The sequence below is a fragment of the Erithacus rubecula genome, assembly GCF_903797595.1.
Source record: "Erithacus rubecula genome assembly, chromosome: 4".
Classification (NCBI taxonomy): Eukaryota; Metazoa; Chordata; class Aves; order Passeriformes; family Muscicapidae; genus Erithacus; species Erithacus rubecula.
This window is the reverse complement of record NC_136686.1, coordinates 31,439,545-31,465,552: the sequence shown is the minus strand read 5'-3', so window position 1 is coordinate 31,465,552 and position 26,008 is coordinate 31,439,545. Positions and strand designations below refer to the sequence as shown.

The window sequence follows — 26,008 nt, the reverse complement described above, 5'->3', positions numbered from 1 at the left end:
CCGTCTGCTTCCAGCCCGCCGCCGGCCGCCATGGAGGAGGACGTGGCCCCTCAGCGCAGCTGCCTCTCGGCCCCGGGGAGCCCCGGCCGCGCCCCGGGACGGCGGGACAGCCCCCTCGGCGCGGCTGTCCCCACGAAGCGGAGCTGCCTGTCGGTCACCCTGCGCCGGGCCGGCGGGGGGCTGCCCTGGGAGCGGCTGCGGGGCCCGGCCCCCGTCACCCCGATCCCCCCGCGGCCCCGACCCGCGGCAGCCGAGGGGCCCCAGCGAGGCCGCAGCTCTGACGGGGCCCAGGCGACTCCGCCGGCGAAGATGGGGCTGTCCTGCGCCCCACCGCGCTCCGGTGGGTCCCGCGGACGGGACGGGATGGGCAAAGGGAGGGATGCACCAAGGGGTCCCTTGGCGATGGCATGGAGCCCAGCATGGGGCAGGACCCTTCAGGGAGGCAGGGTGATGAGAGGGAGGCTTCCCCCTCCCCTTGGAGTGATTTCCTCTTGGTCCACACCAGAATCATGGCTGGGCAACAGCTGGTGGGAGGACAGCCCGCGTGTTTGTGAGCCTGGCACCCAGCAGGGAGACAGGCTATGGTCACCATGTCAGGAGATTTTCTGGCTGCCAAAATGCCCGTCTGTCTGTCTGTGGGAAAACCAGCCTGTCCGCTGCTCAGCCTAGCCCGGGGTAACTAGTGACAATTATTTCTAAATGTTCCTGTAACCTGCAGTGGGTGCAGTTTTCTTTTTGTCCCACAGTACTGCAAAAAGAGGGACCCCAAACCCTTGCCAAGTCTCTTAAGGGGGTGCCTTGTGGTGGAGGAACACCTGGTGCTGCTGTCATCCCACTGCCTGGAGTGTCAGAGCATTCCCAGATGTTGGTGCCCCAGTACAGCATGACAGGGACACAGTGCCTGTTGGAGCTGGGGCTCACAAGTGTAGGAGAAGGAAATGCAAAGCAGGGAAAGGGCATTCCCATCCAGAGGCCAAAGCAGCCAGAGGCATCCAAAGGGCATGTGGAGGTGGATGCCAGAGACCACGGGGATGTGACCTGTGTACCCCAACATGGTCCGAGTGGGAGGACCTGTCCCTGCTCGCCACACACAGTCACACACACGCACACATTTGCACATGCACACACGTTTGTACATGCACACAGAGGGGACAGCTCTGCCTCTGTGCCTTGGGCTGACAGCCAGGAGTCATGATGCTGGAGGAGAAAAGGTTTCTCACACCTCCACAGGCAAAGCTGAAGGGCAAATCGCTTTTGATGAACCAAAACATTCACAATTTCCTCCCTCTGGGAAAGCAGAAGGAGATGTTGCAATCCCCTGATCCCATGAAATACCTAGGGGCAAAGAGCACCCTTTCTCAGCCCTGCCGGAACTAAGCTGCGAAGGGTTAAACATGCCCCTCCCTAAACAAGCACAGATGCTGAAAAGGCTGGAAAGGGAATTGGGAGGGAAAAGGGCAAGAAAAGGCCTGCGGGGTGTGGGTGTGCAATGGGGCCCCGCCGGCAGCGGCCCCTCCAGCCCCGAGGCCGTGCCCCCCTCGCAAGTGATGGAGGCTGGCGGGGACCTGGATGGAGCCGGGGGAGGGAGCGCGGGGGGAGATTTTGCGGAGATGTTTAATATTCAGGTCACATGACGATGGCAGCAGGAGCAGCACCAGCATCCCCGCTCTGCTGAAATAGCCACTGGAGAAGGAAGGGAAGGAGAGAGGGGGGAGAAGAGGACGCAGGGAAGAAAGACAAAGGTAAAAGCAAGTGGAGCCTTGTAGCCCACCGTGCCGCTTCATCAGCCTCAGGCTAGAAAACGGGGGGGAGACCCACCCCCTTGGGAGAGGATTCGGAGACAAAGGAAGCTTCATGTTTAAAGGTAGGATGCTCCGGGCTTGGCAGGGCTGGGCAACGCCAGAGGGACACCGCTGGGGCTTTTTGTGCAGGCATCATCCGCCGTGCCCCCGTGCTGCCCAGCTCTGGGCATGGGGGAGGGATAACCCCGGAGGGCAGTGGGGGAAATCGGTCCTGGGTTTGTCTTTCCTCTGTTTTTTTCCTTTTGGTGGCAGCAGTCTTGTATGAAGGAGAAGGAGCAGGGCTGGTTATGGTGCTGATGGGGAGTAGCTAGTGCCAGGCACTGCTTTGAAAAGAAGGGATAATCCATCTGGGGAGTGCCTACAAACTCCTTGGCACCTGGCTTGTCCCTTGCCCGTGACAGGGACAGTGAGGACAGTGTCCTGTGCCTCTCCCTGGGCATCTGCACAGGAGCCAGCAGGCATGCAGGCAGAGCACAAGCAGCGGTGGTGGTGTGAGTACCCTGGTCCCGGGGTGCTCAGCATCCTCTCACCTTGTGATACAGCTGTGCCACCCAAGGGGTGGGCTGGGACATGGGACAAGGATTGTACAGCTGGAGAGCAGCACCAAGGGCACGGCTGGGGCTGTGGTGGCTGGGCTGGGGATGTGCCCAGCTCCTTCACCTCCAGCTTCTGCATCTCCAGAGAAGCTTCGGCACACGGTGCCCTAGATTTCACTGCAGCCAAACTCTTGCCCAAGCCCTTTGCAGAATGCTGAGGGCAAGAAAGGTTGCTGTCAGGAAGGCTGCGGCAGCCCAGAGGATTGGGATGATCTTCAAGCCAGGCAAAAAGATCTGGTAAGAAGAATGGTTCTGTTCTGTACTCTGAGGTCAGGCAGTATGTCCAGCAGGGCTCAGCCATTGATTTGCACGGCTGAAAGGAATGCCTGGGGTCATCATGGGAACTGAGGAAGGAAAGATATTTTTTCAGTGGAGAGATAAATGCTCAGTCCAGCATCTCTGCAGATATGAAGCAAGGAGCAGGTCCTGATGCTCCAGGGAGGCTGTACTACTGAAGCAGCTGCTTGCTTTCCTTCCTAGGAACCTGGCATCACCTTTTGAGGGCCTGCTTCTGCCAGCCACTTTCAGGTTTTGAACCCATCCCTCCTTCCTGTTCCATGTCTACAGGAAGTGGGACTGTGGGTCCAGGACTGCATGGGTGGAAGGGGCTGGGGTGAGATGCATGTGAGGATCACTGCCTCCAGCTGCAAGGAGACAATCTTGTGCTACACTGGAGGAGTGCTGCAGCAAGGGCCATCCATGTGTTATGTGGGGGTTAAATAGCTTTTCCTTGCTGGAAGCTGGCTTGTGGTGAGCACTATTTGCAGCTCTCCCTCCCTCTTGCCAGACAAAGGATGGGAAGGCAGGGGGAGGGGATGCAACTGTATCTGGGTTATCGGGACATGGTAGATGTTAGCCCCCATACCTGAGCCCCTAAGGGACCTGCAGGGCCACCTCTGTCCCCACACAGCTTCTGTGACTGTCAGAGCATTAAGGGTGAGCTGCAGCAGTGGTGTCTGCTGCTGGCCACATATGCTGGCCTTTCAGGATGAGGTTCTGGGGTGCATCAATGAGTATCAAAAACAGGAAATAGCTAGGACCACGGGGACCTCTCCAGGTACTCATTCTGATTCTGCCTGTCCCTTCCTCAAGAGCTGCACCTTTCCTTGGTCAGGTCACATGGAGCATCTCTTATGAGCCAAATATTATTCCCTTCCTTGATAGCCCAGCCCAGCCCGGGGCCACCTCCTACTGGGTCTTGGTGGCAGGGGGGTATTACCAGCTATGGCCCTCTTAAATGAGCTCTCCTTAGCACACAGAACAAAGGGAAAAGGGGGACCTTGCAAACAGCAGATGTAAGTGGTTAACCTTGGCTATCCCTCTATTCATTATTAGCTGTACTGGCAGAAGTGCCCTCTTGCCCATTCATTACAGGGGACAGCTGTGAGGGCTATGGGATGTGCCAGGACACACCATGCCCCCCCTTGAGCAGCCACTCAGCCTGCTCCAGAGGCTTCCTAGCAGCATTAGCTTTAGTGCATGTAAAACAGAGCCACTCCCAGGAGAGCAGGCAGGCATGTTTCATGTCTCAGGCTGCCTCTTACAGCTCTGGTCCTGGTTTTGCACAGCCTGACCTCCCTGGCCGGCTGTTCCTCAGCTGGCTCCTTGAATTCATCTGTGGGAGGCAAAAGGTGAAAAGTCATCTGCTGAAAGATGAGCCCTGGGAAAAATTCTGCAAAATGTGGGCTTCCCTGCCTGAGGCTGTATGGGAAGGAGCCCCACAGAGAGAGGAAGGCTTACCCTGACACCTTTAATGTTCTGATATAAAATCCAGGAAATATATTTAAGGAGACTTCTGGAGATCTTTTCTCCTGATCTCAGGGTTTCCTATAGCTGCCCAAGAACCTGAGTGTGAAATATCTGCCCTAGTCACTGCAAGCTCCTGGCTCCAACAGTGAAGCTGGCAAAGGAATGGTCTCGTATTATGATGTCCACAGCAGTTAGCAACATCTGCTGGCTCTGGGCAGGGCTTTCCTTGGTGAGATTGAGGGATGAGTTATGAACCTCTCAGTGAACCTTGAGGCTGACAGCAAATTCCCTCCTTCCTCCTCCCTATGCAAGAACAAGGGTTGAGGGAATAAAGGAGAGGATTACTGATTCCCTGAGGACAAGCTACCACCCAGGCAGTGGAAGGGTCACAGCCCATGTGGCCCATGTCCTGCACCCATCCCATGTAGCTGCTCAGCTGGGCTTTCTTCCCATCTTGACCTGCTGCCTTACACCTTTGGGGTTTGTTTGTCCCCATTTACTCCAGTAGCCAGGTGTCTCACTGGGACCACCGCCCCCTGTGTCTTATTCCCTCATTGTTCCATTTCTCTCTCCTTTCTCCCACTCTTAGGGCTGGGTAGGACCCCAGCAGGTCTGTGTGGGGTGTATATGGAGAATGCTGCAGCAGCATAAGGGACACAGCACAGCCACACAACCATGATACAGGTGATGTGGGCAGCCTGGGAGAGGACAAGTGAAGGGTAGAGTGCAGGAGAACTGGCTGGCCTGGCCCCCTGTGCTGTACCAGAGAAATGGGCTTTCCTGGCTGACATCAGCTTTGTTAAAGCTGAAAAAAAGACAACGGGAGCCTCAGGGGATGCTTCATCAGCAGGAAAGGCACATAATAGTTGTGATGGGTGTAAGAGAGGATTGCAGCTGAGAAGCACTTGGCTTGGCAGGCTGCCTCCCCCAGCAGCTGCCTGGCAGTGTGAGGTGCTCCAAATTGCCAGTCTGACTCAAGCCAGTGGTCCATCTTGTGCTCTGGTTCCCCCAGGGTGCTGCTCGCTGCTTCAGGAGAGGGTGATGATAGTCCAGGGTGCCCTCACTCGGTGGGGAGAAGCAGCAGGGGGGTCATCCTCCCTCCTGTGGGCAAGTGGAACAGATGTGGCACAAGAGTATTCAGATGTCACCCACACTGCTGTACATGTGTGGCTGTGCTACCATCATCTCACACAGAGGAAAGCTCCTTCTCCCAGTTTAATTTAAAAGACATCCCAAGCAGTGAAAAGGAGCTGGGTGGAGGCACCCTTCTCCCTGCCAAAGGTGGCCCTTCCACAAGGCCTTTTATAGCACATGATAGTGGGCTATTACAATTTATAAAAAATGTAAAATCTTCACTGTGTAGAGCAGCCCTTTTGTCTGCACCAGAGCTTTGATGTGGGAGTGCCAGGCATGGTCCCCATTCAACCATGGAGCCTGCAGCAGCCTAACTCTGCCCTTGAACAAAATATCTCTGACCTCTTCTCAGTCTGTCTCTGCCTGGCTTGACTAAGCTGCCACGGGGACCACAGATTGGTGCCATCAGTGTCCCCAGCTCAGTGACTTCTGAGTCATTTTCCTTGCAAACAGGGGCATGTGTCACCACCAAATGGCAGTCGCCTGCCTGGCTGCTCATGTCCTTTCCTCCTGCCAGTGGATTCTGATAAGTGGGGAAAAAACTCTGCCAAAATGATGGAAGGGGGTAATTTAGTGTGAGATACTTGAACTGAAGTGGCATCTAGAACAAATGAAGTACTTACGAAGCAAAAACACATTCTGCCTCTGTCCTGGGTCTAAAACCCTCTAATGAGACAAAGCATGAGGGAGTCAAGTAATTAGAGTGGGAGAAACTCTAGTTTGCAGCTGGCTTGTATATGAAAGGTATTTGATTCCTATACCCTTCATCTTCATTTCCAGATTCATCCCTCTCACCTCCCTTCCCCACCAATTAGAGCTTTTGTTCCATGCTCTGTCCTCTCCCAACCTCCACTTCTTCCCAGCGGGTGCGAGTTACTCACTAATGAGACAGAGATAAATGGGTGATGCCTGCCCCTAGCAATGTGTGCCATCACCCAAAAAAGGGTCAGGGAGCCTGGAAAGCCCTCGGGGTTTTTTTTTTTACCCAATTGTTTTTCATGGAAGAAGTGAGGAAGCAGAGATGAGGAGGGAAAGATGCAGATAATTAATTTTCTGGTCATGATGATTATTTTCTTGAGTATGATAAAAACCATTGGTCTACAAGTGGGAGGCAAGCACGGAGATTATGGCCATGCTCTCACTTCTACCATTGTCTTCCTCTGAGGACCTCAGCCTGTGTACCACAGCCAATAATGCAGCCACCCCTGGCAAGGGCCAAGCTTGTAAGACTTCATGACACATCCCAAACTCCGTTTCAATGCCAAGACTTGACACATCATTTTTTAAAGTCTGTTCCATCGCAAATTTTGTGGTGAACTCGGAGGGGCAAAACACTGGTGATCCTGTTGAGACCCAGGAGACAAAAATAAGGAGACACACCTGGAGCTTTGGGTACCTGATTATCAGCCCAGCCAGCCTCACTGCCCCTGTTCCTGCTGTTTGGAGGTAGTCATTAATGCACTGCATTCTCAATGAACACACTTCACCTCCTCATCTGATGAGTGGTACATAGAGTGTGCTGGAGACTCCAGTAGATGTTCCTCCATAATGAGCCTTACCACTAAAACCTTGACATTCAGTTATCCTCAACAGCCCTTGAAAAGGCTGCTCAAAACCGCCCTCAGCTCCTGTGCCAGGTCAGCAAGGAGGCTGTTGTTACACCCCAACAATGATTTTTCAATCTTTGTCCCCATGCAGGACCAGTGGAGAGCAAAAACGAAGCAGCCATGTCTGAGCTGGTCCCAGAGCCACGACAAAAGCCAGTCGTGCCAATGAAACCCATGGGCATCAACGCCAGCTTGCTGGGCTACATCGGTATCGACACCATCATCGAGCAGATGCGCAAGAAAACCATGAAGACGGGTTTTGACTTCAACATCATGGTTGTAGGTAGGCAGAGACCAGCTGAGGAACTGGGAGCCATGGCCAGGGACTGAACCCTGAGGCCAGGTGGGAGAGCGAGCCCTGCAGGGCTCTGAGTTCTCTGAGGGAAAACAGAGCCTGAACAAGGCAAGGAGACGCCTCCTACCCCTTTCCCCACCAGCCTGGCTCTGTTCCCTGGGCCTGCTGTCATCACCAGGCTGTGGCAAATGTCACAAGCTTCCTCTCTGCAATCCTCAGGTCAGAGCGGACTGGGAAAGTCAACATTGGTAAATACCCTCTTCAAATCCCAGGTGAGCCGCAAATCTTCAGGCTGGAACCGGGAGGAGAAGATCCCCAAGACAGTGGAGATCAAAGCCATTGGGCATGGTAAGAGCCAGGCTGCTGGGGTGGGAGCAATGCTGATACCTCAGCATAGTCTTGCAGAAGATCCCAGTAGTCTACACAAATAGTTCTTTGGTATTAGCCAGCCCTTTCTCCATAGGAAGCTAAAGGACAGTTTTAGATGGCCTCAGAGACAGACAAGGCTTTTCTTAAACTGGAATGCCACAGCCAAAAGTGAGGGGTAGAAAAATATCTCAACATTTCATTGCCTAAGACATTAGTCTGCAGTTGTGGATTAAGCCTTGCTGTAAGTAATTTTCACCTGCAGTTATATTTAATAAGCTATTCAAGTTGCATTGTTGGGTTCCATCCCAAGCCTGGTAGTGCACATCTCCTCACAAAGCATCAGCACAACTCCTACAGTGGTGCAGGGTAATGAGCATCATCTCGGATTCAGGATGACGTGTTGGAGGGGAGAAGTTGTATTAAGGTAGGTACTACCTCTGGGCCACAGACTGAGCACAAATCCATTTTCCTGTGGCAGAGTGGTGTAAGGTGGCTTTTGTGTAGATATTACCAAAATTTGAGGTCGGACATGCAAATGAGGGTCATAACTGTTGAGGCATTACACAGCCTGGTCTGGTCATGCTTGTGGGCAGGGATGAGGGCAGAGCTCTCTTGCTCCCTTGTGGGACACAGAGACATGTTCCACTATAGAGCAGGTCTCCAGCAAAGAGTATGAGATTGTTTGCAATTTCTCCTTCAGTCATTGAAGAAGGTGGTGTCAAAATGAAGCTGACAGTGATTGACACACCAGGATTTGGGGACCAGATCAACAATGAGAACTGGTGAGTTTTACAAGGTCAAGGCCTTTTCTCCCAGAAAGGGTTGAAGTTAAGATGGTATGTGAATGACTGTCATCTGCTTGGCCCTTAAAAGCATCTGGGATCCTATTGCACTTAGGGGGCTGATAATGGGGCCGTGGGACTGTGAAACCATGGGTCTGTATGTGTGACTGGGGGTATGCACATATTACATGATGAGTGCTTATTTTTGTTCCCAGTTACAGAAACTCTTAATCATCTGTGCTGATGGCGAGATGCTTGAGGTGGATTTTTTTTTTTTTATGCCTGAAACTGCTTTGTCAGAGCTGGGAACACTGTAGGCAGGAACACAAGGAGACTTGTACCTGTCTATTCATCTCTCTCTCCCATTTTAACAGCTGGGAACCTATTGAGAAATACATCAACGAGCAATATGAAAAGTTTTTGAAAGAGGAAGTGAATATTGCAAGGAAGAAACGAATTCCAGACACGCGCGTGCACTGCTGCCTCTACTTCATCTCCCCTACGGGCCACTCGTATGTACACAGTCCCCTGTCCTTCCTCCAGCCCTGGGTACCTCTGTGCCAGATATGTACCCTACAATGCTGCACCTCAGACATGGATCCAGGGATCCTGCCAGCAGGGCTGGCCACTGTTTAGCTTAACCTTGGGTGCTGTGGGGCTTGAAAGGGTGTAAGATTACAAGAGATAATTGCAAGAGATAAATGCAGCTGTATTTTTTGGGAGAGGACAAAATGGATGGGAAGAAGGAGATGAGAACATGGTGTCAGCAAGCAGGATATATGCAAGGAGGGGTTCCCTAGTGCCCTTGTGCTCGGATAGTCATTAGGATGAAAGGCAAGGAGGGTAAAAAGTGTCCCCTTCCATCTTGTTCCTTCTTGGGCTGCAGCTTGCGGCCTTTGGACCTGGAGTTCATGAAACATCTCAGCAAGGTAGTGAACATCATCCCTGTTATCGCTAAGGCTGACACCATGACCTTGGAGGAGAAGACTGAATTCAAACAAAGAGTGAGTATCTCCTCTTCTGGATGGGATCCTTCCCTGCCCTGGCTTGGAGGCAGGAGAAATGAGTGGTATCCTTCTTCCTGGGATTGTAGTGCAGTCCCGAGGGTGTGCATGGAGTCCAGTGCAGGGTTGGTGGATAAGTCCTAAAGATGCAGCTCTTTATAAATCTGACGGCATCTGTTAGAGAAGGATGAAATGTGTGTATTCCTGTGACATCTTGTGGTATGTTCTGTTATGGGAACTGGAGAGCCCAGACAAGTAACTGAGGTTGGGAAGAAGGACTCACCATTGCTGCCCTGTGTCGTCACTTTAGAGTGCACTTCCTTGGGACAATCCCTCCAGCGTCTGCCCACTGGAAGGATGTCCCAGATGTGTTTGCCTGGCCTTGCCAACTGCCTTCCCTTCAGGTTTGTGCTGCTTTGTGCTCCAGAATGTCTCTCTGCTTAGGTGCGCAAGGAACTGGAAGTAAATGGGATCGAGTTTTATCCCCAGAAAGAATTTGATGAGGACTTGGAGGATAAAACAGAGAACGACAAAATCAGGGTAGGAAACATTTTATTGTGGGAGGGGAAAGGGGGATGAGGAGGGCACCACATTTTGTTCTGCATTTCAGCATCATTGCCCTCACACATAAGAAATAAACTGCTTTTTAATCGCCATTCCTGTGGTAATTGCAGTCTCTTTCCAGGGATATCTATAAAGCAGGTGTGTGAAGCTATGAACATCTGCACAGCCCTGTGGATTGCAGAGTCTCCTGAACTCTGTGCTCTGGAAACAGATAGTTTCTCCCTGTACATGAAGATATCTGGGTCCCCAATAGCCTCACCTAGTATCCTACTTCCCATGAAAGCTGCACTCTTACCTCATTTCTGGCTTTCCTCAGTACAATTTCAGCCACTAAACTTGATGAATGTTCATGTGGCTTATGGGGAAGGATTATTTGGGTCCTGTCTTTCTGTTGTAAAGAACTATGAATCTGGCAAGAAATATTCACCTCAAACTATTAATATGAGCGGCTCTGGGCTGACAGACTCTCTATTGGTTATGCTAAGGTACTTCTCTGGTCATCCCCCTCCTCAGAAATGTTGGAGATAGGTGCAGAAAAGCACTAGCCCAGCTCTGGAGCCCTTGGCACTGCTGCAAGCTAGTCACTAAGCTTTTTGGGGTACAAGAACACCTGTAAAGTGAGAGTCCAGAATTCTAGGGATAGCACTGAGGGGTGAAAAGGACAGCCAGTGACATTTTGCTCTGGAGAATCTCTTCCATCAGAGGAGGCCTTGTGTTTGTTAAGCTGAGAGGTGGAAAGGTGGATGGGGAACCATGGTGGTGCTGGTCTCTGGAACAGGTTCAATGGATCTTTCCCCGTGTCTCTCCCCAGCAGGAAAGCATGCCCTTTGCAGTAGTGGGCAGTGACAAGGAGTACCAAGTGAATGGCAAAAGAGTCCTGGGCAGGAAAACACCTTGGGGAATCATTGAAGGTAAAAACCCTCTTGCTTGTGGGAGCTGAATGTGTTGTCTGCAGATCACAGTAACAGACAAGAGTCCAGATACCATGTCCTGTGGCTACCTTCCCATCCCATTTGTGACAAACTGCTTGAAACCAAGCAAAAGGAGAATTCTCAAATAGCTGTGCCAGGAGGGAACAGCCATGGTCAATATGCTGCCACTATCACCACCTGGCAGAAGCTGGAACCACTCTGAGCACCATGGTGTGTGAAGCTAAGCTCCTGAGGTTGCCTTGGTTTTCAAATGAAAATTCATGTGTGACTGCTCAGCACCTCTTAGTGTGTCTCCTCAATGCTCGACAGTGTGGTGTTCAGACAGTCTGTCCTTTCTGAAGTATGCAAGCTCTCCCACTTGGAACCTGACCCATGGCAGTAACTTCTCCATTCTCCATAACCACAAAGCAGCTGTTGAAAAAATCAAGTGTAACAATTGCTTGCTTTCTTTTCAGTGGAAAACCTCAATCACTGTGAATTTGCCCTACTTCGAGATTTTGTCATCAGGTAAGGTCATGGTCATGCACCAGTTTGCTCTTGATGAGCTGGGAGTCTTCCTGAGATCCACTCAGAATAAAGGAGCCCCTACTAAAAGGGAAATACAGTAAATTTCAGGCAGTGAAAGCTTATGGGATGTAGGGTTGGATTGAGTTAAGGGGGTAGATACTCCAATGCCTCTCTTAGTCACATGACCACTATGTCAGGTAAGTGCTAGTTGTCATGGATGAGCTGGATGCCTGGAGAAAAGCAGGATACTACCACTCCCCTCAAGGTTGCAAAAACTCCCATTATGGGAGTTTTTAAAAAATCCCTTTAAGGTTGCAAAAACTTTTATTTGCTGCTGACAACAGGTCAGTAATAAAGAGGTCACATCCTAGATTGTGTTTCCTTCCAGGCTGAAGGATGTGCTAGAATATAGGAGCTTCATATTTCATAGCTTTCATTGTCCTGTCTTATTTCTACTTTGTTTCATGAAGCTGCCTCAGCTCAAATTCTGCAGGAGAGCTGTAGATCCAGGTTCACCTCTCTTCCCTCTAAAAACAACACAAAAAATAAGAAAATAACAGAAACACAGTTCAGAGCCCTGTGGCTCATTCCAATTGTGAATATAGTGCTATTGAGACATTTGGCCAGGTACAATGCTTTGACATCATCCTACTTTCCTCTTTTTGTTCTGTAATACCTTCTGCAGCAGAGGTGCTTTTCCAAAGTCTTTCAGTAAAAACATCCTAGCCAAATGATCATCACAAAGCCCATAACAATCCAAGATCCAAGGCTATCTGGGGAGGTTAGGGATGATGCTCACAGCAGTGTTCTGCAGCTCATGATCTGCAGTAAATCTGATACATCTCCTGATGCTTCCTTGTCTCACCACTGCTTCAGATAAGCCCTAGTTTGCTCTGACACACCAGGATGGCCAGTGGCTGTGCCAGTGGCACAGGTGGCACTGGCAAGCACAGCCAGGAACTTCAGCCCATGTCCTGCATCCTGTGTGTTCTCAAATGCTGATGCTGCAGCTCTCAGTTGTGTGTATACATGCAGAAAGAGGGGTAAAATAATTAGCTAAACTGACTGACTGAAAAAATCTTCCATTTATTTTAGGGAATAAATCAGAAGAATAATACTGTGCTGATATTGGCTGTCATATCTCCTTTCCCAACCTACTTTGTCCCCTGCAGGACTCACCTTCAGGACCTAAAAGAAGTGACCCACAACATCCACTATGAGACCTACAGGGCCAAACGGCTGAATGACAACGGAGGGCTGCCCCCCATGACTGTGGAGACAGAGGAAAACCACGAAAGTAACCTGTGAAAGACCCTCCCCTCCACGGTCACCTGGTGACTCTGGATAGACAACCCACCCCTGCTCCCCTTGACTCAACCATGGGCCTGTCTCTGAAGCATGTGGCACATCCTCCTTGGAGTGAGAGGATGCAAGTGTGAGTGTGTGCGGGCGTGCATGTGCCTCCCTGAGTGCCAGAGAGGGACAAGGGCATCTCCCCCATCCTTCCCAGAGTGCCCCCATCCTTGGTTTGTTTTTTTGCACAGTGGACTGTCTGTCAGCTTCCTTTCTCTTGTTTCTGTGTCTCAGCTGTGTATCTTGCCTGGGGGGAATAGTGCTGGGGGGGAAGGATTTCTAGGGATATGGATTTTGGAGGGGGGCGGTGTGGGGCATGCTGTGGTCCTGTTTTTAGCACTTGAAGACATGGCAAGGAAAGACTCTGGGAGAGATGGTGGAGTTGATGCATGCATATTTCAAGGGGTGTCATCAGAGATTTCTCTTGGATCTTCCATGGGTTGGAAGGAGCTGGCTGGTCTGAGGGTATGGTGGTCTGGCATTTTATCCCCTTTTTTTGCTGTGGTTTCTCAAGGGGAAATGGCAGCTTGGAACAGGGTAGATGATAGAAGACTGGCATGTTTTGTGGTTCAGAGCAAGTGACTGGTGGGAGGAGACAGAATTAGTTCTTGGCCTGTAGCATCTGTCTGAGAAGCATCAAAGTACTTGGGGAAAATGGATATATTCAAAAGCAGCAAAACCCAGAGGAAAATAATGTGTTCCTGCTGCAGAGGGTGCATTTTCCCTGCCCAGCACTAAGGTCAAAGCCATGCTTGTGTCACAGGCATTTGACTCTGTGCAGATCAGACCAATCTGTGCTGGGGTCACCACGTGTCCCTGCTGCAATCCCCCATTGCAGTGCTCTCTCTGCACCAGCACTGAGGAGGTCCTGGCCAAACCTCTCCCCACAGCACAGCCCCTCTGCTGAGGGAGCACAGGGAAAACAATGCCACAGGGAGTCTCTGCTGGGACCTCCCCCAGGGACAGCTCCACTTGGCATAGCACCTTTAGGATCTTGGAGGAGTGCAAACTGCCATGGATTAAGAAGCACTGGGCCAGGGTGGGGGGCACAAGAGATACCTCTTCTTCATTCTCCTCATTGAAATGGCTGCACTTGCTACAGCAGCCTTTCTTCTTTCCTTTCTTTCCCTGTCTTTCTCTGTTCTTTACCTTTAAGTCTCTCCTTCATTTCTCCAAGTACATGAATATTTCTCTTCTCCAGGCTGTTTCCTCCCTCTCCCAAGCTCTCACACCTTCTTAACAATGTGCTTTTTGTCCAATTGAGAAGCTGTTGTTTTACCTTTCCCTGGAGGGGATGGGGAGGGAAGGTAAAGACCTGTGAGCAGAAAAAGGTACAGCTTTACTGAAGACTACATGCCTGTGTCTAGCTGGTGTGTCAGCTGTTTCTGGGTGTCCCTGAGTGTGGTCAAAAGTGTCAGGGCTGTCTGGGGACAAGGAAGGAGAGGAGAAGACCAGAGATGTCCTGAGGCTGGCAGTGTCTGCCTGTCTCTGCATATCAGGTGCCTGCAGGGGCTGTCCCCTCCAGGAGTGCTGCCAGCCACACTTCAAACGCACATGTGGAATGCCATGGCCTGGCATGGCAGCACTGCAAGGGGAAGCATGGGGGGTTTGGGATAAGGGTTGGAAAGGCTGGCACTGGAGGGAGGAAGAAAACAGCAAATGAGGAGCAGAGGAGGACTTAAGTCAAATTTGATGCTCATTGACAGAGCTGTATGGGCCCCAGGGCTGGGAATAGGGTTCTCCAAGCCTTAGCAAAACTGTCAGGAGCATATGTCCATCTTGTGGCTTTCTCTGGTTCTGTCACTGCAAAGCAAAGGCTCTTTTCACTCTCACTCCCACCTGTCCACACAAATCAGCCATTCTCAGCACCACTAGGGTGTGAGGGCTGTACCAGCACTTCCCAGTCCTTTCACTGCCCACATTCACAGCTCCTGGTGTTCCTGTATGCAGCGTGTCCATATAGCCTGCACACCCTTCCCCCTGCACCAGACCTCCTCAGCCCTGCAGGGAGCAGGAGCCTTGTCCTGGTGCCAGCAGCCATAAGCATGGAGCCTGCAGAAACCATCCTGCCACACAACCCACCTTCCTCAGCCCAAGGATATCAAAGATGGGAATCTCATCACAGACACCACCAGGGCTCTGCTTCTTCACTGCACTGAAGCACGAAGCCATGTTCCATCACCTTCACCCTGGGCTACAGAATGGTAATCTGTTTGACTTTTGGGCCCAGCCAAGGGTTGGGGCAGAGACACAGTGCTGCCCTGCTTAAAGAAAGCAAAGCAGACCCGTGCAACAGAACAGAGAGACTTTCCTTTGCCTGTAATGTGGATTTCAAGGACAAAGCTGTGTGTTTTGCCCTGTAGGTTTAGGAATATTTGTTTGTAATAATGTGGTTTTTTACACCCTGCTCTGTAATTTCTTGTTGGATCATAGACTACTTCTAAAGGATCTGTAAAAGCTTGCTGAGAAAAACAAGCTCAGGTACTCTTCACTGCCATCTGCTCATGCCAATATCCTACAAGGAAGTCTACAAACGGCAAATACAAAAAAAAAAAAAAAATCCCACGTAGAATGACAACGGGAGATACAGCTGGGAAGAAGTCTCTGTGAATGGATAGGCTGGGAAAAGCCTGAATCGTGCACCACCAGCTGAGTTCCAGGATGATCACTGCAAAGCAGCTGCTCCCGAGATACCCGGAGTGATATTGCAGAGGCGAAGAGGCCAAACCTGACACCAGAGATGCCCACTCAGCGCAGTCGGAGAACTGTTCACCAGATAAGCCGTTCGCCACAAAAACTTTGCTAAGCACGGCAAGTTCTGGACAACTTCGACGGAGGCAACCACGGCAGCGAACAGGCGTGGTTGCACTAAGCAGAGAGAGGCAGAGGAGCGAGCAGGGCAGCGCGTAGGCACCGGTGTCTGTGGTTCGCTGTGCGGCCTAGCTCCCCTCACGGGGCCCCGCCGCCGCCGGCGGCCATTAAACCAACCGAGCGCCGCCTCACTTCCGCCTCGCTTCCCTCTCGCTTCCGCCTGGCGCGCGCCGCGGGGGGCGGGGCCAGCGGGGATGTGACGTCACTGCCGGCACGGGGTCAGGGGCGGGGCTGGCGGGGCCAAGATGGCGCTGAACAGGCATCACTCGCAGGAAGGAGGTGTCGTCATCCCCAATGCCGAGAGGTACCGGCGGGGCCGCGAGGTTGGGCGGGCTCTCCTCGCCCCCTGTCCCCTCATCAGGGCCGGGACGGGAGGGCTGATGGTGGTGGGATGTTCCCACTGGGGCGACTCCCGTTTCCTGCCCGGCTGGGCCCGGGGTCTGCGTTATGAAGGGCTCCGTGGCACGGTGGGGACGGGCTGTGGCGGGCGGTGGGCAGCACGCTTGGCTGGAGGCCGCAGAGCTGCCCCTCTTCCCCGGGGCTCGTTAAAGCCGCTCCAACGGGCATCCTGCGTGAAGACTGATCCATCGCTTGTCAAACTTAAGGAATTGGGGTTTTTTAAAGGTCACGCGCTTAGTGACGCCGGAGAGGCAGAGCATGTTTAAGGTAGGAATCTTGCTCGCTTGAATTCATAAGTAAGGAAGTTGAATTCGAAGTTCCTCTGCGCGGAGAAGCGCCTCTCCATGGAAGCACAGCCTGCCCTCGCCCGAGCGGGGATTCACGGAGCAGCTTCGCAGACTTGGCCTCCAATTTGTCGTGTCTGGGTGTTCCCAGCATCCTGCAAAATCTAGAGAAATCCTAGAAATCCGAGGCCCAGTAAAGGATCGAAGTAAAAGGATCAAAGGAGTTGGTTTGGGTCTGGTGGTCAGTAAGAAAATTACAGTCCAAAAATATGCTCCATATTGTATTGAGTTTAGACTCAATTGAGTTTGCCTCGAAATACTTCAGTCAAGAAGGTCCTCTGACATATTGGGCTCATGCTACTTTAAAAGATGTTTCTTTATCCTTTGAATCCTGGCTGCATCAAAAGCATTGTGGGCAGAAGGTCAAGGGAGGTGATTCTGCTTCTGTGTTCCACTCTGGTGTGAGCTCACCTGGAGTGCTGCATCCAGCTCTGGGGTCCCCAACATGAGAAGGATATGAAAGTATTGGAGCAAGTCCAGAGGAGACCACAAAGTTGGTAAAGTGAATGAAGCAGTTCCTCTGTGAAGACAGGCTGAGAATGTTGGGGATGTTCAGCCTGGAGAAGGTTGTGTGGAGACCTCCCTGCAGCCTTCCAGTATCTGAATGGCACCTACAGGGAAGGCACAGAGGAACTCTTCACCAGGAGCTGCAGTGTAGGACAAGGAGTAATGGGTACAAAATGAGAGAAGGGAAATTTAGACTAGATTGTAGGAAGAAATTCTTTACTGTGAGAGTAGTGAGGCACTGGAAGGGGTTACCCAGATGAGCTGTGGATGCCCCAGCCATGCCAGTGTTCAAGGCAGGTTGGATAATGCCTTGAGCAAACTGATCTAGTAGAAGGTGGCCATGGCCATAGCAGGGGGGTTGGGACTAGGTAATCTTTAAGATCCCTTCCAAGCCTTTACACTGGCTTGAGATCATGAAAGCATGTGTTATTTGAGGTGCTGCTCAGTCACAAGTGAGGGCAGTGTGGCTCCACAGGGTGCACAGCCTCCCCAGGGTGACAGCCCTGGACAGGCATGCAGGTGCAGACCGGTTCAGCAGCCTAATTACTCTCTGTGCTGGTGGTTGCATGTTATTTGCTTGTGTGAGTAGCTGCAAAGGAGTAAACATTTACAATGACTACATAGAAATTCTTCCCAGTGAGGCAGAATGATGTGAAATGCTGCTACAAGGCATTTGATTGAGGGAGTGTTCTGGTAAGATTAAAGCTGTTAAAGAGTTGGTTGCATTTAGCTTAGAATATATGTGTCTGCCTTGCATTTTGGAAATGGAGAGAGCTCTGTTATCCTATAAGTCTGTTCCTTCCAGCCAGTCTGAGAATCTCCATTTAGCTCAGCTATGAAGTGGTGTCCCAGTAGAATTTCTTGGTCAGGTTGTTTTTTCTCATCAAAGCTAGACTTTTCAATGTCTTCATTCTTGGTTAGCTGCATTTTTCATACACATCTAGTGTTCTTCTCTTCCCTAAAGAGCAAACAGTCTGAAACTATAGGACAGTTGGTTGTTTTTCCATATGGCAGCCCTGCAAATTCCTCTCTTCCCCAAATAATTGCACAGTTTCCTGACTTTATTTGACTTCTACAGTATGTTGAGCAGAACACATAAGGATTGTTTTAGATCCGGCTTGTTCAAGCTTGTGTTGATTTTGGGTTTTGTCACTTTGTTTTTCATGCTCTTGAGCCATAAAGCACCTTGGAGTCTTCTGCCACTGTAACATGCTGAAGGTTTATCATCCCCAAGGTTCTTTTGTTTATTCTGCAGATTTTTCTTACTATGTGCTATGTTTAGATCTGCACCATAGAGTCCCATGCTTTCCCAAGATGACTAATTTTTTTCTCATAATATGTTTAATTTTTCATGCACCTCTAAACCCCAGACCCTGCAGTGTTCACAATTCTCCTCTGAGTTTGTGTCTTTTGGAAACTGTGCTAATGTTCCCATAGACATCCAACAATAATACCTTTATTGCTGACCTTGCTGACTCATTGTTTCATTCCTTAACATGGTACTATTTACTACAAAAACTTTCTTAAGTCCTGTGAGGCAGGGTCAGCAGTGAGGGTTTCAGTGCAGCCACTTCCTCAGTTTGCACAGTGGGTGTGGTGTTACAGCAGTGCTGTTTTCCAGTGCAGTGGGCTTAATTTGAGCATGGACTCAGGATGGAGGATTGCTCTGAGATTAAACCTTGGCATCAAGGGAATGGTTTCTGACCTCAGCCCTTTCTGTGCCCTGATTGTTGGGCTGAGGGGTCTTTGTGTGCACGGTGGAATTCCTCAGTCTGGCACCTTTGGAGACAAACTCCCCTGTGTATTAAAGGTGCCCTTTATGAAGGAGAAGCAGGGCTTGCCTCAGATAAGAGTCCAAATAAATCATCCCTCTCTGTTCAAAAACGGCAGGGCCCACAGCAGGGCTTTAGGATAATATTCAGAGCTTTGCTGAGCTATTCCCTTCCATGTGTGATGAGGGTATGTGTCAGAGCTGTTACCAAGTTTGTCTCTCCAACCTGTCTGATTTCTTTCTGCAGTGTCCTCAAACAGTGTAAAGATGTGGAGCTCTCCTTCAGTGATGTTACAGGCAAGCCTGAAATCTTCAAAGGCACCAAGAAAGGAATGCTGTATCTCACCCCTTACAGGGTAGGTCTGATGCCAGCAGGGTTACTTCTTTCTTAAGGGATCTTGTAAAATTTAAACCAGAAGCCTAGTTGATGATAGAAGAAGGGATTTTTGTTGTGGAAGGAACCACTGACAGCACTACATAGGAGAAGGAAAGGTGGAAATAGGATAATTCATACCTATGTCACCATTCCAGTCACCTGGGTATCACTGTCTAGAGAATATATTTCATATCATGTCGGTCAATGATACGTCCTTTCTGCAAACTCTCATAGCTTATCCTTAAAAAGCAGGACTGTAGAACTCTGTAAATGTGCAGGTGTGTTTTAAGTGGTTTATTATTTTGGAATGTACATGCTTCAGGTGAGTGAGCCATGTGCTGTCAAATCTCTTGGGGGTCCCCCAAACTAAAGCTGTGAAGTAACTCAATGTATACTCATACTAGAGGTTAAGTTACCCTGTTTTGGATGCTGATACAATGAGAACTCTAGCATCACGTTCTCTCTATTGAACTCAGGTAATTGAGAAGCATTCCCTCCTGTCTTGCAGATGATCTTTGTGTCCAAGGGCAAGGATCCTATGCTGTCTTTCATGATGCCATTTTATTTGGTGAAAGGATGCTCAATTGAGCAGCCTGTTTTCTCTGCCAATTACATCAAAGGACAGATCCAGGCTGAGGCTGGAGGTAGGTGCCAGTGCTCTGTAGGTTGAACTCTTCCCAAACATCACAAAGCCTTTTTTGCTGAACACCAGACCAGCTTATGTGCACACGAAAGGCAGTGTAGCTGTGGTGGTATAGCTGATGTGTCCACGCTGAGGTAACTCCCCTCTCCTCCACTTTAGGGCACTGCTACCATGTTACTTTCTGTCCCCAGCCCAGGGACTGACTTGCCCATGATGGTTTTTGTTTAGTTCTTTAACTTCTGTCTTGCTGTGTGCATCATATTTACTCAGTTTCCCAATGTGCTTGTTTTTCTCCTGTCTTTGACCTGGAAGGGTGGGTAAATGATCAAGGCACCAGTGCATGCTGTTGATACACAGAATTAGAATTAGCAACCACTTTTGGTTTTTGGGAAATCAGGAGCCCCTTGGGTATGGTTTGCATGGATCTGGGAGTCTGGTGTCCATCATTCATTTTTCTTTGATCCCATTTTGATCATGATGCCACGGTAAGACTTAGCAGTGGTGGCTATGACCAAACATGGGGAATTGCAAAAGATAAAGAGGGATTGGAAACATGGCTTCTGATTCAAATTTCTTCCCTCTTCAGCCCTTTTATGTGCATTTTCATGGCATCTGAGGTGTTTATTCTTTTTGCTTTCTCTTTGTAACAATGTTTTAAAGTGACTGGCTTCTCTGAGGATTGTGGAGCAGCCCACTCTCTTGGGCTGCAGTAATTCTAAGACAGAGGTTTTATAGAGGTAAATTGCCAAAGGAATGACTTTATCCATGATGGACTCTTTTGTTATATTTCTATAAATTATTTCTACTTTCTCCCCAAGAGACTGTCTCTCTTGATTTTAATTTAATTGTTAGAAAAGGAAGATAAGTCTTACATTTAAATGACACATACTTTTTTTGTTAAAAACACCAGAACCTAAAGCACCTTCCATCAAAAAAAAAAAACAACAAATCCCAAAAAGCCCTAGGAAAACAAAGCACTCTTACTTATCTTGCAAGACCTACTTGAAGTTTGTTTTGAGAAATTGCTATTATACATCATCATTTAATAGTCTGTCTGAGCTTCTGTGTGTCAGTGAAATTAAAGATGTTGCATTTGATTTAAGTCCTACCTTGAGTTGCAAACCCTGATCTGTAGTTCACTGAGGATATCAATAAAACTTCATCTGAGAGCTTTCTGTTAATAACATCAGTGAAATAAATGTTCAGTCTTTACACTGTTCATTATTAGGTTCCATTAAACCTTTCAGGAAAGAACAGAACAGCCTTGTATTTAGAGTAGGCTGCTTCTACATGACTATAACTTCCAAAGGGTGAAAAAATAAATTTGTGATCCTCTTGAGATATTATTTTGGGGGACATCTGATAGCACTGCCATGACTCTTTCTCCCTGGCAATAGGATGCAAAATAGTTTTGAAATAAAGAAGAAAAAAAATAACTGAAGTATAAACAATTTTGCTGTCTTGGGCTGGTACTGAGGAGGCTAATAATCTGATTCCAATCTAATTCTCTCTCCTAGGTGGCTGGGAAGGTCAGGGGACATTTAAACTGACTTTCAACAGTGGAGGAGCCATTGAGTTTGGACAGCTGATGTTGAAAGCTGCTTCTAGTGGTAAGAAATTTTCAGATCCTGTCGTTCCCCTGTGGTTGGCTGAGCTAATAAGCAAATTGCACTCATTCTGAACTTTATGGGAAGAGGAGGACCCTCGGCCCTCTTCCACAGCAAAGTATTTTTTCTCTTTCCAGGGGAACTTTTGGTTCCCCTTTCAATCCCTTTTCTTTATTGCATCATAGTACTTTGTGCAGTCAGAATATTCTGGGGTTTGGGCATCTGAAGTGGGCCACCTTTTTCTACAGAACCTTATTTCTCCTGGAAAAAAGTTGACATATGTGATGATAAAAATTGTTTCACTTACCTACTCTCAGCTCAGTTCTAAAATAGAATAATAAGATGGGGAAAGCTAACGTGCACATTTGGAGCGGGGAAAATTAGGTTTTAAAAAACAATTTCTATTTAAAATTTTCAAATGGAGGAACAAGTGCTTTTTTCTGATAATGTTTTATTCTTAAAGAAATGCATTTTAAAAAGTACTTGTTTTCAGAAAGTATATTAAAAAAAGGGAAAGCACTGCTACTTGCTTTGCAGTGGTGTTTTCTTCAAGCAGTGGGAGCTCTGTGGTGGGTATGAGACCTGAGGTTGTATTTTTGCAGCTTTTTTTTTTCCTTTAGCACTCTGTGACTAATGCTTGTCAGGCACAGTACTATGCCAGGACTATATGGCACTATATGCCAGGACTATTATCTAGTGAATCTAGATAAAGGGTGTCCCAGTTTGAAGGACAGGTGTCTGCCAATAAAGGCAGAAACTTCTCTTTGAAATGGAGAATGTAAACCCCCTTCCTCCAAATTATTATTATAATTTTGAAATTAAGGGGCTTTCAGGCAAAGATATGGGAATTAGGAATAGCAATTCTTTACTGGGAAAATTAAAATAGAAATACAGTATTGCAAAGAACAAACCCAACCCTGACAGAGTCAGAATACAACCTGACACCTTGTCAGTCATGGTGTTGGTAGCAGGCCTATTAAATGGTGGCTACAGTCCTCCTGCAGTGGCTGATGTGGTTCCTGTTGAAAGGTGCAGTTTTCCTCTGAAAGTCCAGAGATGATATGGAAAGGTCTGCTGTTCCTCTGGAATCCAGTGGAAAGATGGATAACTTGCTTGATAAATCTCAGTTTTTTTATCTAGGTAGGAAAGGCTTGGCTCCTCCCCCTGACTGGAGCATCTCCCAATGGGATGATGTAATTTTATCAGTCATACAGTGGCACTTAATGGGCCATTAACAGATAATATGTTCCTGGAGGAAGAATGGGTTGTGGAAAAGATAAAGATGATTGCCCCACCTAGTCTTAAACTTGGCCCATTAGCAGATAGCTTGTGCCACGGAGATAAAGATCACTGCCCCACCCGATTTTAACTGATGGTGATAGAATACACATTTCTGGCCACATCAACCTAACACAAAGGGAAACAGTGTTGCATTACAGGACTATTTTCATGTTATTCTCCACATTTAATTTGAAGAAAAGATGTCTGGCTTACTAAGCATATATTCCTCAGCTTCCAGTGGCGTCCCTCTGCAGAACCCTGGCTATGGATACACCCCTGTTCCCGGAGCATACCCGCCTGCCCCCGGGGGCTACTCCCCTGTGCCGGGAGGCTACGCTGCCCCTCCACCACCAAACGGCTCTTACCCCTATGCTCCACCTCCAGTGAATGCCTACGGACCTGCTCCACAGCCCATGGGATATCCCTACGCCCAGACTCCAGGTTTGGAAGTTGTGTAATGATGACTGTGTCTGGTATTAGCTGTGAAGAAATGACAGTGGTGCAGTGAGGGTTATGGTGAGGGTTGCTCTCTATGCAGAAATCTGGCTCGTGCTGTTGATCACACCCATGTGTTGCTATAGTTCCAGCTACCTGAAAATGTGCTGTGCAAATTGTGCTGCTGCTTGGTAGAGAATTACTGCCTGCTAACATGACAGGCCTTAGCACATTATCAAATCACTGCTGTCTGCACCCCTGCCAAGCCTGCAGAGCTTCCCTTACCACCACTCTTGTCCCCAGCTAATGTGCTGTTGGGCCTGTGAGCTCTCTCCCCTCTGTGCCATGGTCTGTGATCCAAAGCATCAACCTGGTGTTGTCTTTTTCAGGTATTTACCCACCACTTCCAAACATGAACCCCGTGTACATGCCACCTCCACCACCCTACTCTGGGGCACCTCCTGCAGGAACCTCAACCCCCTCAGCTCCCCCAGCCTGGGTGACACCAGGAATGCCAGGTAAATGGGATTGGGCAGTAGCCAGGGTCTGGGTGCAAAAGGGTGCCTGGGGGCTTGGGCTGAGGGTGGCACAGGCAAAGCATGGGGTGGAGAAGGTGTTGTTGCAAGAGCTCCAAGTCTTCTATAGGGAGCTCCTCAGCCTTGCAGTGCACAGCATGGTCAGCCCTGGCCAGCTTTCCTGAGCTGCTCTGAATTCTAACCTAGCTTGCTGCAGTTCCTGTTGGCTCCTTGGGTCTCTTGCCTCCTTAGAAGAGGTGAGGCTGGGGAGAAGGCTCTGAGGCTAGGACCATTACCTCAGATATTTAAGGTGGTTTTTTTTTCTTCCTTTCCAGGAGGCAGTAAGGCCATGGAAGCTGCTTCCAGTGCATATTACAACCCTGCTAACCCACACAATGTGTACATGCCCATGGTGAGTATCATGCCTGATCTTCATGAGCCTACTTCCCTCCTCTGTCACTAGCAGAGATGGTTCTTTGCTTTCTTAGCAAAGTCTAGTGTACCTTCATGTTGAACAGGCACAGAAAATATGTATTTTTCTGGGAGTGAGGCTCCCATGAAGAAGGCTGGTTAAATTTTCAGTCAGGAAAGAAGAAAGGCCTTAAGATTGATAGCCATTTACTACCTACCTGTCTTACTCCTAAAGGCATAGTAGACTTGCATGGGCACAGAGAAAACACAGAGCTCTCTGCATCCACTGGGCCTGAAAATGAGGAGAGTTAAAGGATAGGTCACTTAAGGATGATGGCATGTGGGTTTCATAGAACTTGGTTCTATCTGTAGCTCACTGCATTTCTGGTGAGCAAATCCCAGAAATGCCTGGAAAGGGCTGGTCATAAAACAAGCATAGCTGTTGATTCTACTGTATCTCTTTCCAGGATCAGCCACCTCCTTATACACCTCCTGAGGATAAGAAGAACAACTAACAGAAGGAAATTGCAGACAGCCTCCCACATTCTCTCTCCCTGAAGACAACTTGGCTGTTAGTACCCCTCAAGTTAGCATATCTCTCGATCTCTGTTTCTCTACAATAGATATAGTGCTGGGCAGCTCAGCACCTGCCCTCCTTAAATACTGAGTCAGTGGCAATACAAGGCAGGACAACAGCACTTTGCTACTTACTTGCTTTATCTCATGGGGTCGGAGGACTAACCTTTTGCCCTGACTTTGGCTTGAGGAGATGGACTTCATATTAAACTGTATCACATGACTAATCTAGGACTAAAATGTGAAGGCTCTGGGATCTTGTTGGAGAAAAACAACTTGGAATACCAAACTTTTGACTTCTGAAGCACCATCCAGGAGGAAAGATGTAGAGAGCTATGAGATTCTCTGCATAGACCCTCAGGTGCCCGAGAAAGGTGTTAAATTTCCTTAAATTCTAGGGCAGTTCAGTGTGAGATGGGACTTTGGAAATCCTGCATTGTGTTTGAATTGTGTGGCATCCTGGACTAACAGATGAGGGGTGATGACCTTGGCAAGTGCATTGGAAGAGACGCTGAAGCATTTGGCTACCGAGGGAAGGGGGTGGGTCCCGACCAAGCTGTCTTTGTAGCTATTGAATAGAGAAGCACACAGAGGTGTGCCTCAGGGCAGTGAGCTCATAGACTGGCAGGCCTGAGGATCAGTCTGACTTTTCCCTGTCTGAGCAGGCCCCACATCTGTGCAATGATCCTGTGTAAGCAGCCATTCCTCAAGCATAATGGAGTCAAGTGCTGCACGGGGGGGGGGGGGGGGGGGGGGCTGCCTGCCTTGGAGCAAAATATGTTACATTAGGCAGATGACCAGGCAGTAGCCTTGTCAGGAGACAAGTCCTGCAGCCCTGGCTCCCTCTGCTGAGCAGATCTGTGTGCTACCTCCACAGGGGAAAACTGGCCTTCACCTTTTCCTACTGCTGCTGGAGCCAGGCTGTGTGTGCCCACGTCTGAGCAGCGTGGGCAGTGGGCACTGTAATGCCAGAGCTGGTTGCTTACAGGTGCAGTGCCCCTCGGCTGGGAACTGCTGTCTGGGTGGGAGTTAGTAATGCTTGGCTCTCTTGCAGAGACTCTGGCTGCTCAGCCACAACCTTTTGTTTTTCCTTATGACATAGTGCTGTTAAACCTGCTCTGAAGAGAGTCTCTAGTGTGGAGACCCTTGTGATCCTTTACATCTAGGGTGATTGTACTTCTTCCTACAGCCTCCCTACCTTCACAAGGAGGGGGAAGGTGTGTTTTCCCTCTTACTTCCCTGTATGGCAGGGCTCTCCTGCAAGTCAGGTTTGCACAAGTTAAAAGTATGAATTCCTAAAGCAGTTCCACGTGAGGGGAAGTAAGTTTCCTTATCTATAAACACTTTTTCTGACTTAAAGATATTCTAACAATTCTGTATTTAAAAAACAAAGTCAACCATGAATGTTTGTAACTTTTTGAATTGCACTTTAATACAGGAGTGTTGATACCTTTATCTGCCAGTTCACTGTTTTGTTGACCTTAATTCTTGCACACTGCACAGAAGGCTGAAATGAACTACAACCACTACTGCTGTTCCCTCAGGTCACCTGTGGGTCAGTACATCTCTCTCCCTGTG

At 49.1% G+C, this 26,008-nt stretch overlaps 2 protein-coding genes across 10 annotated transcripts; both read left to right on the top strand.

The window, feature by feature from the left end:
* Positions 1 to 76: 76 nt before the first annotated feature.
* SEPTIN3 (septin 3) lies at positions 77 to 12,909 on the top strand. Of its 8 annotated transcripts, none has more exons than XM_079303674.1 (11): positions 216 to 340; positions 1,626 to 1,742; positions 6,980 to 7,171; positions 7,403 to 7,531; positions 8,253 to 8,334; positions 8,709 to 8,846; positions 9,221 to 9,338; positions 9,783 to 9,878; positions 10,717 to 10,813; positions 11,290 to 11,341; positions 12,514 to 12,909. In XM_079303674.1, the coding sequence occupies exons 3-11, from the start codon at positions 7,009 to 7,011 to the stop codon at positions 12,647 to 12,649; spliced, it is 1,011 nt and encodes a 336-aa protein (XP_079159800.1). In that variant the 5' UTR covers positions 216 to 340; positions 1,626 to 1,742; positions 6,980 to 7,008; the 3' UTR covers positions 12,650 to 12,909. The 8 variants fall into 8 exon arrangements, with proteins under 8 accessions (XP_079159801.1, XP_079159794.1, XP_079159800.1 ...); XM_079303671.1 differs by having other exon boundaries at positions 10,714 to 10,813; XM_079303670.1 differs by having other exon boundaries at positions 1,626 to 1,864.
* Positions 12,910 to 15,706: 2,797 nt separating this feature from the next.
* WBP2NL (WBP2 N-terminal like) lies at positions 15,707 to 25,885 on the top strand. 2 transcript variants are annotated; one of them, XM_079303679.1, is made up of 8 exons: positions 15,707 to 15,869; positions 18,834 to 18,942; positions 19,471 to 19,606; positions 21,123 to 21,215; positions 22,725 to 22,934; positions 23,318 to 23,446; positions 23,779 to 23,855; positions 24,322 to 25,885. In XM_079303679.1, exons 1-8 carry the CDS (start codon positions 15,811 to 15,813, stop codon positions 24,367 to 24,369), a joined length of 861 nt encoding a protein of 286 aa, XP_079159805.1. In that variant the 5' UTR covers positions 15,707 to 15,810; the 3' UTR covers positions 24,370 to 25,885. The 2 variants fall into 2 exon arrangements, with proteins under 2 accessions (XP_079159805.1, XP_079159804.1); XM_079303678.1 differs by lacking the exon at positions 15,707 to 15,869 and having other exon boundaries at positions 18,754 to 18,942.
* The last annotated feature ends 123 nt before the right edge of the window (positions 25,886 to 26,008 follow it).

Excerpts from the sequence above, each read along its gene's own strand:
- SEPTIN3 (XM_079303675.1), top strand. The coding sequence starts at position 310 with ATGGGGCTGTCCTGCGCCCCACCGCGCTCCG. Across the intron at positions 7,172-7,402 it reads CTTCAACATCATGGTTGTAG|GTCAGAGCGGACTGGGAAAG; the intron begins GTAGGCAGAGAC and ends TGCAATCCTCAG. Across the intron at positions 10,814-11,289 it reads ACCTTGGGGAATCATTGAAG|TGGAAAACCTCAATCACTGT; the intron begins GTAAAAACCCTC and ends CTTTCTTTTCAG.
- WBP2NL (XM_079303678.1), top strand. The coding sequence starts at position 18,769 with ATGAGGGTATGTGTCAGAGCTGTTACCAAGTTTGTCTCTCCAACCTGT. Across the intron at positions 23,447-23,778 it reads GGTGACACCAGGAATGCCAG|GAGGCAGTAAGGCCATGGAA; the intron begins GTAAATGGGATT and ends CTTCCTTTCCAG. Across the intron at positions 23,856-24,321 it reads ACAATGTGTACATGCCCATG|GATCAGCCACCTCCTTATAC; the intron begins GTGAGTATCATG and ends ATCTCTTTCCAG.